Source organism: Nannobrachium achirus (assembly GCF_963921795.1).
Source record: "Nannobrachium achirus genome assembly, chromosome: 11".
Taxonomy (NCBI): domain Eukaryota; kingdom Metazoa; phylum Chordata; class Actinopteri; order Myctophiformes; family Myctophidae; genus Nannobrachium; species Nannobrachium achirus.
In genome coordinates, this window is record NC_137820.1 from 54,075,572 (window position 1) to 54,088,844 (window position 13,273).

Here is a 13,273-nt window from a genome sequence, read left to right on the forward strand (position 1 = left end):
GTTGGAGCTGATCATCTTGCCAGACAACTAACTATCTTATTCAGCTCCCTGTAAACATCAGACATTGCCAGGATGCCTGCAGTTCTCGATTGGAACACAGTGATGGGAGCAGACCCAGCGACCCTGCCTGACAGTGAAGAAAACCAAGCAGACCCCCTCTTCGATATGCTCCTGATGGTATAACCTTACTACACTAAACCTTAATGTGCATGCGGCCAAGGGCTGGGGTGTCAAAATCAAATATTCTTTAAGGTGTCTGTCCAATTCTACTCACTTTCATCACAGCCATTTCGTGCCAGCTGACATGTTGTATTGATTGATTGATTGATTGATTGATTGATTGAAGACTTTATTAGAAGTTTGCATATGAAAAGGTACAGTTTCATGACGGTACAGTTCACTGGTACAAGGTCAACTAAAAGGATATCCTAGAAAAGACTAAGCTTATTTCCACAGGAAACCATTTAAGTATCTCATATAACACTGAATGACAGACAAATAGAACACAGTACTATGCAGTAGATATAGTCAGGAAAAAAAGAAAGAATAAACTAAAAAGTAAGTCTATACAAACAGTAAGTATACAAAGAATGGTCAGGGAAGGGTAGGGCTGGGCTAGGTTTGTTTTTACCAGTTGCGAACGGCTGCCGCCTGTAAGTGGTTTTTCAGGGCGATTTTAAAGGATGCTATGGATCCACACTCCTTTATGGCCTTCATAAGGCGTTCCACATTTTGGTGGTATAGCAGAAGAACAAGTACCATTTACTTGCCCTATAATTACTGATATTCAGTTAACAATACATGCACAAACTATACATTTAATGTATTCCATCCATATAGGTCTACTGTACACACAGCCATCGAATAGCATGTTTTTCGTATTAAATATCTAAAAGTTTCCACAACATAAATACTGACCACATGCTCTGTATGCAACTAAACACATGTAAAGTTCTTCAATGCACATACCGGACAGACAAACTGACAGGTGCATTGAGATCGGTGCAGGTACCACCAGTACAGTGGCCTTGTGGTTAGAACGTCCACCCTGACATTGGGAGGTTGGGGATCAATCCCTGTCCGAGTCGTTAAATGGTACTAAAACTACCCAGTGCCTCGGCTGCCCCCCTACTTGGCACTCAGCATCAAGAGTAGCCGCAAATTGCAACACTAGAACACTTTTAATCTGGTGAATCTAGGGTTGCAACTTCCATAGGGATTCAATGCATCAAAATGTTTCTTTGCTATCTGATTGTATTGTCAAACTCACTTGTGGCTCTATGGAAAACTTGAATTATCCTCTTTCGATCTGCAAGGTATTTGTTTAAAAAAAATATCCACCGTAGACATGTTATGAGTTACTTTCTGTCAATAAATCCGAGCAGACATGTATCTTTTTCTAAGTTGCTGAGCGCTTGTCTTCAATAACACAACGTTTTGATTGATTGATTGATTGATTGATTGAAGAATTAGTTCGCAATAGAAAAAAGTACAGTTTCATGACAGCACAAATCACTGGTACAAGGTCAACCAAAAGGAGATCCTAGAAAGCTCTACGGCTTATTTCCAGAAGACCCACACTTTAAGTATCTCATATAACAGACAGACGGATAGAACATAGTACTTTATCTAGGATAACATCAATTTCCCCGCGTCCTGCTGCATCCTGCATTATGTGACATTTAGAACCAGGTGGTACACAAGACCGCTGAGCGATTTCCAACGAGCGCTTCCAAATTCCAATACTTAGAAAAAATAATCACCTGAACTGAATTACTTGACAGAAAGTAGCTCATAACATGTCTATGGTGAATTATTCTGAAACAAACACTCTGCAGATAGAAAGACATACTATTGTCATGTCCAGGGGTTGTACTTGGACATCAAGCCAAATCACGTTAAAGAACCTATGGCTATGTGCTACATGGACCTACATACAGTACTTACTTACACACAGAGCTCTACAAATTAGAATGCTGCTGAGATGAATCCCTCCATGAAAGGGCATTGTCTGTTCTATGGCTGTGTACAGTGTGTATATGAAATGCATGATATGCACTGCTGTTCGTTTCTCTCAAACAACTGCATTTATCAACACTCTCCTAATGAGATTGTTCTGCATGATGCACTTTATCCCTCTACAATCATATTAACTAGGGCTCCTGGCATATAAACTAAATAGAACATTTACTTCATTGTGTTTATCTCAAGTGAAATAAGACCAAAGTAAGTTCACCCCATTTTCACAGTTAACGATGAGTTCTTTGCAGGCAGAAGAACGGGAGCTGAATGACAAATCCTCCGAGCAAATGATCCAACTCTTCAGAGTTACTCAGGCCCTGCTGAAGGTGGTGTATCTGATTCTAAAGGGGATAATTAAGGGTCAAAGCTGCAGGTTACATTGATTTTGTTTCCAATGTTATTTTTCCCCCTTCAATCTTTGCAATCAGTCAAAACATATTTACAGACTTCACTGATCTTATGTTGTTAAATAAATTCAATATGTCCGCCAATCTGTTTTAATTATAGTCAAGGCCAATACATTTTTCTAATTTTCCACATCAAATGAAGTTATGTGAAATACATCTTCACTGAAGGTCATGAGCTACAACAAATGTTTATGAAAGGAGATCCATGTTTCATTATTTTAAAGAAAATCAAGGGCTTTTCTTCTCGTCAATAATTAAGAAACAAACATCCACATGTTCACAATCTGCTTGGATCATATATTCAAATATACATTCTGTACATGGTGATAGTAATGCATGATAATTTCGAGTGCATCTCTCCACTCCGACATGTCTCCTTTCCGACATGTCTCCATTCCGACACTAACCCTATCTCTAACCCTAAACCGAACCCCCATGGGAGTGTCGCCACTTCGACAATAAGAAGTCAATTTCGGAGTGGCGACATGTCGGAATGGAGAGAGCCTCCCGATAATTTCACCCCTCATCCCCTCTCCTTTTCTCTCTCTCTTAGAAGAAGGATCGGGAAGTTGCCCTAGCCTATGATTTCCTTGATAAAACAGGCTTAGAGCAAGCGCAAACTGGTTAGTGGAGAGAAATCTTTTACTTAACCAAACTATACATAATCTATTTATTTGTTTGTTTTTTTCAAGTCAGCTGCAGACAAAATATGTTTGTATCTTCTTTGCAGAAAATGAATTGCGCACCAAGGTGTCAAAGCTACAACAAGAAGTGGAGGTAACACTCAGCCTGCTCTCTCCATTCTCTGATACAACAATAACTGAAATACAATATCAGCAACTGACCAATTAACCTTGACCAATAGAGTGCTACATAGATGACGTATTTTTCTGGCCAACCTGGTAGCTGTCGCCACTATGGGTTCCCAGTCCCACCGCACATTTCCAATGGATTTATTGTACTGGGTTTTGGATAAATTAAGCTTAATGGCTGTCGGGTTAAGTGGTCAGAACAAGGGTGGGTTGTGAACACTTTCAAGATTTTACGATCATTCGTTCTTTAGTTAGGGTCCATAGAAAAAAGCTTGCTTTGACCAAAAAAGCAATCTGGAAAAAGAATCAGATATATGGATCTTTCTAAATCCGATAACATTGAGCGAGACGGAGGTGATTTTTGGGGGATTCTGTAATTTTCCAGGTGTATCCGTCTCGTAGCAACCTAGCACCATTCTTACGTTGGCGAAGAGCGCCCTCTAGCGTAATCACTGAAAACACAGAAATTAGACTATAGACGCCAATGGCTGTTGCATGTTAAATTAAGTCTCATGACGTCAGTGGCGGTGAATGTGTTAACTCATTTAGTGCCACCCCTTTCACCACTAGAGGGCGCCCAGTGGCCATAGAAAATCCCATAGAGATATGCTGGTATATGCAGAAGCCCTGCAGCCATGACTTGCCTGAACACTTTCCTTTGTGCATGTCCAGGAAGAGGATGAAGTTAGCTTGAAGTTAGCTATTGGCTACCAAGCATTTTAGAAGCCTTATTTTCGTCAACTTAGCCATGATTAAACCTTGCACACCTCATGCATGGGAAAAAAACAGAGAAGAATGAGCTCTAAAAAATCCAATGCAATCCTGGATTGCATTGGAGTGGATTTGTGCATTTTGTTCACAGCTTTCAAACAAAAAAATCCGATTGGAAATCCGTTCAGGCATTCTTGAGATAATCGCCATTATGTTTTACATGTTATGTAAACAAACATGGCTGCCCTGTATGTTAGATGGGGTTGTATGGGGGTGGAACATGCAAAATCGCGATTGAAATCATGTTCACTAGATTTGATGGGGTCCAAAAAAAAAAAAAAAAAAATCAAAAAAAAATGTTTCAATTTTTTTTTTCTTTTTTTTCTTTTTCTTTTTTTTAAAGCCGAACTTGTTCGGGATCGGCACTCTGCGATACGATAATAAAGCCGAACTAGTTCGGGATTGGCACTCAATGAGTTAAGCTGGGCGGGCATTTTTCAGATCATGTTTATTTGTGTTCGGACCTGTGGAACTAACACAAAGTTCCTGTTTATTGGTATCACAATACCTTTTTGTTGTAAAGACAAAATACCATGAAATCTTTTTCTAACATACATTTGTTAAAATACTAGTGTTATATTATCATTCAAATCTTTGTGTTTCGTCAATTAATTGGGGGCCCACGTGCAATATCTTCACGGCCCAGCAGTGGGCCGCGGCCCACAGTTTAAGAACCACTGCGCTATTCAACTTGGACAGTAGGTTACAGACTACAGCTCACGTCGCTCTCTGTCTGGTGTCAGTGCTTTGAGCCAATGGTGGAATGAATCTCCAGCTGCAAAGGAGATTGGGTGTACTTAAGAAGATTAAGGCTAATTCCTTCTACGCACACAGCCATTTGTTGTAGTTGCAACTTTTCTTTTTTTTCCCTATTTCTATTCTTCCCACAGAATCTTCTAATATGAAATTAGTTTCCACTCCATAGAAGAATGGGGCTTTTATCTCCTGAACCTCATCAATTACGAATGCATGCACGAGCTAGTGTTGTAAACAGAGGGGCTTGAAGGGCGACTGAGAGTTTTTCTTATGGTGGTTGTGTTGTTTATTTGCCTTGCTTCCGGTCCAGATGGCTCAGCGCACAGGCACCGGGAGAGACACTCGCTTCATGCGTGATGAACTTCGGCAGCTCGAGAGCCAACTGGAGCAAAGGGAAAAGGAATACTCTCAGCTGAAGAGGGAAATGAGTAAAGAGAAGAAGACCAGTGAGGAGGTATGACCCCTTGTTACCCATCCTTTAACTCTCCGTTCCATGGTATTCCACATGCACTGATGGCAGCATATAGGGGTGCAACAGTTCATTGAACTAGTCAATCAAATTGAACTAGTATATAGAATTGAACTAGTCAGTTGAATTGAACTAGTCAATTGAATTGAACTAGTCAATTGAATCGAATTTAATAATCAATCCCGATTTTGGGTATGTCATTATACAGTAGGGTTTCCCAAATGCTCAAAAATAAGGGAACATAGCCAGTCTACAAGCTCACAACGTGTCATGATGTGATACATTGTGAGCTTGTAGATCGTCCTTTTTCACTAATTTTGCAAAACACTGTTGTGCAACAGTCGATTTAGATTATTTGATTAATCAAAATAGTAATTGATAGAATAATTGTTTAGAAGATAATCAATGGTTGCATCCTTAGTGGAATCAAATGACTCTCCTAAAAACATTTCAAGTTATGAATTTGATTTGACCCCCAAATGTTTTGCATTCTTTTGATGACCTCCTCAAGTTTACTACAGTTAATTATAAAACCAAGATATTTCCATATGCAATTCTAGGTAAAGTGATTTGACTCATATGGTAATGGTAACACGTGGTTATTTTAATGGTATTAGACATCCCAATAATTACAAATGTCCCTGTGTAACAAGATCATTTAAACCTTTATTAATCCCTGGGGGATTGGTAATCTGGTCATTTCAGTGGCCAAAGAAACTCATCAGCAATTTAAGATATAATAAAACAGAATAAACCAAGAAGGAAAGGTGTAAGTACCCTGGCTGACTGAACAAGGCTTAAATCTGTGACGTTTATAACATGCAAATAAAAAATATATCTATTTACAGTAAACTCCATCTTTATGTCACGTATTGTCCGTACAGTGTGTGTCCTTAAACTTCCAGACTTAGTCATTTCTACCTACAGGTTTTTACTAACTCTGGTCTATTTCCATTGTGTTCTCTCAGTTGGTTGTGCGAGCGGAGGAGGCCGAAGATGAAGTCAGGAAGCTAAAAAGAGAGGTTTGTTTCCCTGTGAAAATACATCATACAATTCATAAATCTTTCTTAAACCATGACATGGTGTCTGCAGGTTGTCAAAAGTATTATGAAAAGGTAATAAATCAATTCAGAAAAGAAATTAGCATATGTATTCCAAAAGGCGAAGTGATTGTACGGCTAAATATTGCAGGAATGTTTTTTAGCGCTTGTGGGATTTCTGTCTGTGGGGTGGATTTAATCAAGTTGTGAAGATACAGCTGTAGACCGCAACAAGAAAGGGTTGGAAGTTAATCAACCAAAAAAAATGTAAACAGTCATTGTTTACTTTTTTCTTTTGGGTTGATTCACATATATTGATGTGGCCACCAGCTGTATCTACACAACCTAAACTGTTGGATGTGGACTGATCTCATCACAAAGACTACATTTGGGCTCTGAAATCATGTGACAAACTTGTTTGTTTGGTTTGAGCCATGCTTTAAATGTACTGATGTAACGAGTTAGAACTCAAAGTGGCATAAAGGTCTTAAATACATTGGAAAGATATATATATATTTAATTAAGTTTTCTGATACCTGCAAAGACACTCCATACCCTGATGAAGACTCGGGGCTCTATTATGATCCAGGTCTTATGCCTTATGCCTTAACCTCTTTGCCTTTTTTTTTACTATTTTGAAAAACATTTTTAAATACTTCAAATGCTGATCTACATCTGCATGTTGTGAGCTTGCAGATCAGCTATTTGAAATATTTAAAAAAAATATGTATATATAGTAAAAAAAAAAAAAAAAAAGGCAAAGAAGTTAAGGCATAAGGCATAAGACCTGGATCATAATAGAGCCCTTGATGTCGAAATGTTGATGATTTATAAATAAAATACGATTATTGCATCGTGGCTGTAAGTTGTCCAACCTCCTGTTCTTTTCTACATTTGTTGTATCCCCCGTGGTCAGCACCTCCTCACTGCTGGTGTGCTCTCCTATTCCTTTCTTTGTTTGATACCACCTGCAGATACTCTGTCATTAGATCTCATTAGATCTGTGCTGTCTTTGGGTGATGTGCTGTACCGTCACTGTGACTGTGCCTTCCTTCATTGTACTGACACTGTAGCTACTGTCACAGTAACATTTCCCTACAGTGTTCTGTCATTCTTTGTGCTGTCCATATTAATCTTTTCCTTTCATCTCTTTCTGTTCTGTCGATGTAGAATAAAAAGCTTAAGAAAAAGGTAAGAGGCAGTCAGTGCAGTGAGTTTAGAAGTATTGATTTCTGAAGTAAGTCTACATCAGGTAGTATTTGAACTGTAGTAGAATTACCGGTAGTTGTAATTGAGACGGGGTAGACTGATGATTGTGTGGACCTTCAGACATATTTTAGAGATGTGTTGTGAAGCACCATCTAGTTGCTGCTTCTTTGTGTTTGTTTGACTGTCTGACTGAGGTCAAAGATGCCATTCAAAAACATTAAAACCCACTGTCATATGTTTTTAATCGCAAAAAAGGATACTTTGTTTAATTATCGGCATTCCACAATTGGAATTTAAATATACGTATTTTTGGTGTGTTTCAGAGGAGACAGTGAGTGAGGCAAAGCCAATGTTACCTTCTTTGTCTGTTCAAAACATATCCCAATAATCAACTAATCATCTCCTCTTTGTGTGTGTTATGCTGCCATTTTAACATTTAACATTTTAAATACTTTTTAGAAAGTTTTAAGAAAACATGACAATGTCAAGACCTACCAAATATCAATGTTGGGTCCATAATTATCATGAAGACAGTTTTAGCACACGAGCGTCTAGACCAGTGGTTCTCAAAGTGGAGTTAATGGTCCGTCAGGGTTCCATAGAGCAGTTGTTCTCAACCCCCAGGGGGGTCCCCAAATTATTTTGGGGGTGTCCAACCGTGTTATACAAAATGTAATGCCTCAACTCTAAGTGCTCGTCAGGGTGGAGGGGTCCCCAGTTAAAATAGGATTATTTTTGGGGTTGTGGCCTGAAAAGGTTGAGAACCACTGCCATAGAGGGACTTTCAAATGTACCTTTACAGGTATGTAACTCTGAGAATGTACAAATGGTTCCATTTGTACACTCTCAGAGTGATGGGGCTAAATAAAAAAAAAAGGTTTTTGAACCACTGGCCTAGACAAGTGGTGCAGTCATAGATGCTAGCTGGGTTCAACTTCAGTCCCTCTCCTCTAACTTCCCTCTGTCCTTCTGCGGCCGGCACAGAATGAGCAGCTACAGCAGGATGTTGACTTCTACCACAGAGAGCTGGCCCAGAAGGAGCCCCTGTCCGCCAGGGATGAGAGTAGTGAGACCCAACGAAGGCTCATCTCAGCCAACCGTGAACTGTACCAGTGCATGGAGGACTTGCAGGTAGGCCGTCTCTCACTAGTGGCTACATACTGGAAATGGGATTTGCCTCAAATCAACTCGAACAGTTTAGCACAGAGCTTCCAACACGGTACATAATAATAATAATACATATTAATATGCCTTATTTATAGAGGATTTATAAACAATGTTTGGAAGTGCACCAATCCAATCAAAAACAAAAACAGAAAAGAACAACGTGTGCTAAAAATGGAGTGAAGACACTCAACAAAACCAAGCAATAACAACACACACCGCCACAACACCGACATGAACATAACATGACTGCCATTAGTAAAATGTCACATTGCAGAACCTACAGACAGTGAACCAGACCAGACAGTAGACATACTGTACTATATAGTAACAGTGTATGTGATCATATGTGGTGAGGATGATGTACTCTAAAGCCCGTATCAGAGTCGGGTCCGCGGTGGATAGCCTTCCACCGCGGTGTAGTGCCGTGTAGTCTTTTTGAGTCATAAAACTACAACGTTAACGCTCAAAAAGACTACACGGCACTGCTATCCACCGCGGACCCGACTCTGATACGGGCTTAACGGTACTAGACTAGCCATAATCAACTGGCACATATCGATACACTGAGCACACTGCCAGATTCTGTAACATTAGCCAAGTTCATATCAAAGTCATGTCACCGTACGTTTCCGTGTCCGACAGCGTGCTGAGGACGAAATCCTCGAGCTGAAGACACAGAACGAACAGATGCGACAGAACCTGGAGGAGTCGGTGGTGGACATGGACAGGATGACAGACGAGTACAACAAGATGAAGATCGTGGTGCAACAGACCGACTCCATCATGGATCAGCTCAGGAAAGAAAGGGACCAAGCAAAGCTACAGGTTTGAAGAAGAAATAAAAGTAATGCAAAAAAGGCCCCATCGTGAATGGTCCATCTTGTCCAGAGATTGATCTTACTCTTTAACCATGTGGTAAACGCTGAGTCAGTTTGTGGTTTCTGGTAACTAGGGATGGGTATCGTCTGCGATACTTTTAATGGTATCGATCGCATGACGTCGATACTCGAGTATCGGTTCACGTAAAAACGAACGATACCTTGTTTCGATACTCTTGAACGCACCCCTGGCCGGTCGCATCTGTAACAGTTGGGCTACTGAGAGTTTAATGACTGCTTTAGTAGGCTACACTCTTTACTGTGGAAAATAGCCGACAATAGCTTATAATGTTTATTATTATGTGTATATTCTATTGTAGACAAACAATAGAATTATACAATAGCAGCCATAACAGTAATAGTAGTCACATCAACTACTCTACTACTACTAGGCGTACTTGACATGAAAATGGCTGAATAACTGGCTTAATAACCTATTTTGGTGTCTAAAATAGCCCATAGAAAAAGGCAAATAATAATTATAATAATAATAAATAAAAAGTATCGAAAATGGTATTGAAAAGGGTATCGTATCGATTCCCAGGTATCGAAAAAGGTATTGTATCGATTCAAAGGTGAACGATACCCATCCCTAGTGGTAACCTTTGCCCAATCAGCAGTTTGTCTGCTTAGTGCTTACACATGCTTACTTGAACATAGACTGTATTTTGAAGGGATTACACAGTGTCACTTTGTCATGCCAGGTTTAATTGTACCCCTTGTGGACACTTCTAAAGCACGTGCGCACATGCGTGTGTGCGTGTGTTTGTTTATGGGACTGGTGAGTGTTGTGTGTCCTTGACTTGTGGCCAACAATGTGTGTTTTTTATTTAGCCATCTGTTTGAGCATAATGTGACAACTGTGTATGTCTGAGTGCCTTGAAGGTGCATGTGTGCACACAGTGCAGAGTCACGAAGTGTCCTGCCCCGAAGCATCAGTGAAACATCTGTGCCATTGTGTGAGTGTGAGTGCCTGCACGCGTGCACGTACGTATCATAAGTGTGTGTTCCATCTGCAGGTCAGAGAGTTATCAGAGCAGATCCACAGCAGGTCAGAGGAAGATGACCAGGTCATGGTCTTGGTCAACACCAAGGTGGAGGAGTGGAAGGTAGATATTATTTCAAAACACACTTTCTTTCACAGTTCTTTCACTGGGCATCATAGCTTCACAGATATCTGCATTCAGGAGAGAATGGCAGAGCTTAAGCTATAAGTGGTTAAATAGTCGATTTAGTGTGTGTGTGTGTGTGTGTGTGTGTGTGTGCCTGCGTGCGTGTGCATGTTTGTGTGTGCGTGCACGTTTGTGCCTGCGTGCGTGCCTGTTGCAGCCCTAAAGGAGTCTGGCAAAAGTTGGGCATCATGGCTTTAAGGATCCTGGAATATCTGCACTCTGATCTGATAGAATGATAGTTTGCCTTAATTTGTCTTCATGATCTTTTAGATAATAATGATCTGTCGTTATGGTATAGCTCTGGATACAAGGACAAAGTGAGGCGGTGATGTTTTTTTTTATTATTGTCTTTACACTTTACACCTGCAGACGCTATTTGCTGCTAAAGATGAAGAAATTGTGGATTACCAACAGACCGTCCGCGAGCTCCAAGACAAGCTTCGCTCAGCCCAAATGGACTCAGACAAAAGCATGATTATTGCTCTGCAGCAGGTGTGTGTGTGTGTGCGTGCGTGCATGCGTGTTCACGCAGACATGTTTATGGTGTGTGTTGTCTGTCTTTGGGGCCAGCAGTGTGAATTTTTGTCTGTCAACCTTTTCCTGCTCTTTTTCTCTTCATATGCTGTGCCCTTTCATCACCTTCTCCTTTCTTCTGTCCTCAACCATCTGCGCCATGTGACTCCAGGTCATTTATGAACTCTGTGCTGTAAGTTTCCTCTGTCCAACACACACCTTTTGTTTGCTGTGTTTTTTAGCCATTTCACCCGCTCCCACTTCTTTTGCTTCACACGCTCCCGTTATTATCTATATACGATTCTTGGTCATTCTAACATGAGGTGGTGACCGATCACGTAGAGCAGTGATACTCAAACTCCGGCCTGCGGGCCATTCCCGGCCCGCGGCGCAATTTTGAATGGCCCACCAAAGTCCTCGAAGTCACGCATCCAACAAGCTTTAAACTGAGCAGATTTGACCTTCCGTTCCAGAGATAATGGCCAAAACATCTTGAAAGCAGCCATTGAAATCTCTGATTTTCGCCGATTTCTTTATTTCTTCTTCTTTTTTTACCATTGGCTCTGCCTGACCAATTGTATGCCTGCAAATTAAATTCAAGAGAGATGTAGGCCTACTGTAGCTCTACTTAACAACTCCATAATTTGCCATTTGGTAGCTAAAAAGTCTGGGAATCTAATTTAAGTATTTTTTGATTTTATTTTCCTTAGCCATAACTAAATCTGTTTTCACAAGTTTATTTTCTGTAAAAAGCCATTTGTGTTGAATGTGGGCCAAGTCATGAATAACATTGTGAAGCAATTGAAAGAGAGATGTGCTCAGCTTTGAAATTACTTTGAAATTACTTTGATTACAAATTGTGTCATTGACAGAATATAAACGGAATTACAAGCCATAAAATAACACTTGTCTTAAGTTATGTGGAAATAAAGCAAATAAAAGAGAAGTTATCAAGTAATGTCATTTTATCAACTGGCCCGCGGCCCCTTGACATTTTTGTAATGTGGCCCACCGGTTCAGAAGTTTGAATATCCCTAAAGCGTTGTATCTGTTTCTACCTACAGGCAGTCCAGGAGAGGGATGATCAAATCAAGATGCTAAGTGAAAAGGTGGAGCAGCACACAGAGGACATGGACAAGAACACAATGCTCCTGGAAGAGCTGAAGAAGCCCATTAAGAGGGACAGAGGTGAGTGGTAGGGAGTTCCTAGGGTCCCCTTGCCTCGCGTTGCCAGACGCTTATCCACATACTGTATATACATTTTAATAGGCAATACGTGGCAGGTTGGAAAGGGTGTTGTGGGCTTCCTTCCTTGGGTCTGGTTTTGTCGTATATGGTGTATAATAAATCTCAAGAGACGTTGAGTATGAGATTGTAAAAGATCCGCTTTATTGCAGATCAGTAGAAATACAGCAGGTTTGCAAGGTGCAAGCGCATAGCTCCAGTAAAGTCTAAAAGGCTCCTCTCCGCAACTTTCCTACTCCCAACTTTCCTTCAGACATCACTTTTTATACTAGGAGTTGACCTTTCCTAGTTGTCATATTATTGGTTATTGTTATGTGTTGACCATATGTAATGCATTATCATTGGTCAGTGATGTTTTTGATGTCATCTCATCACCCGAAAATATTGTCTCGTTGCTTCTATCAGACGTCCCCATCCATCATTCCCTTATCTGACCACAGGGACATTCCTATGGAATTACCCATACTGTATAACCAGTCTCGTCCGGTTCTCTGGAAGGTACCTGACTACCTGCAGGTCCAACCAGGCCTCAAGTCACTACCTCATCCCCCAAGGGAGTCCTCAGAACGCCGTTACCTCATACCCTAGGGAGTCGGCCGTGTCCGTGCCTTGGGTCTGCAGACTGTCTGTCTGAAGCCCCCAGGGCCTCATAGGACTGCTCGCTAAAGCCTGATTAAACCCTGCAAGGGCCCCAATGATAAACACCGGTGTAACATCATTGTTATGTGATGGAACACTTGATAAAATAACTCTCTCTGGCAGTTAAGTATTTATTGGACTACAGTATGTGAGTATCAGCAACATGTTTCGGC

The 13,273-nt window shown here is 40.7% G+C and overlaps 1 protein-coding gene across 1 annotated transcript in view; it reads left to right on the plus strand.

The window, feature by feature from the left end:
- The first annotated feature begins 121 nt into the window (after positions 1-121).
- Positions 122-13,273, plus strand: part of cep290 (centrosomal protein 290) — a 57,017-nt gene continuing 43,865 nt past the window's right edge. The window contains exons 1-13 of the mRNA XM_080737185.1: positions 122-177; positions 2,271-2,348; positions 2,983-3,052; positions 3,160-3,206; positions 5,079-5,222; positions 6,206-6,259; positions 7,448-7,468; positions 8,471-8,617; positions 9,296-9,478; positions 10,551-10,640; positions 11,073-11,195; positions 11,389-11,409; positions 12,281-12,404. Of these exons, the coding sequence (XP_080593311.1) occupies positions 166-177; positions 2,271-2,348; positions 2,983-3,052; positions 3,160-3,206; positions 5,079-5,222; positions 6,206-6,259; positions 7,448-7,468; positions 8,471-8,617; positions 9,296-9,478; positions 10,551-10,640; positions 11,073-11,195; positions 11,389-11,409; positions 12,281-12,404 (1,114 nt within the window). The 5' untranslated portion in view covers positions 122-165. The remainder of the gene's footprint in view (positions 178-2,270; positions 2,349-2,982; positions 3,053-3,159; positions 3,207-5,078; positions 5,223-6,205; positions 6,260-7,447; positions 7,469-8,470; positions 8,618-9,295; positions 9,479-10,550; positions 10,641-11,072; positions 11,196-11,388; positions 11,410-12,280; positions 12,405-13,273) is intronic.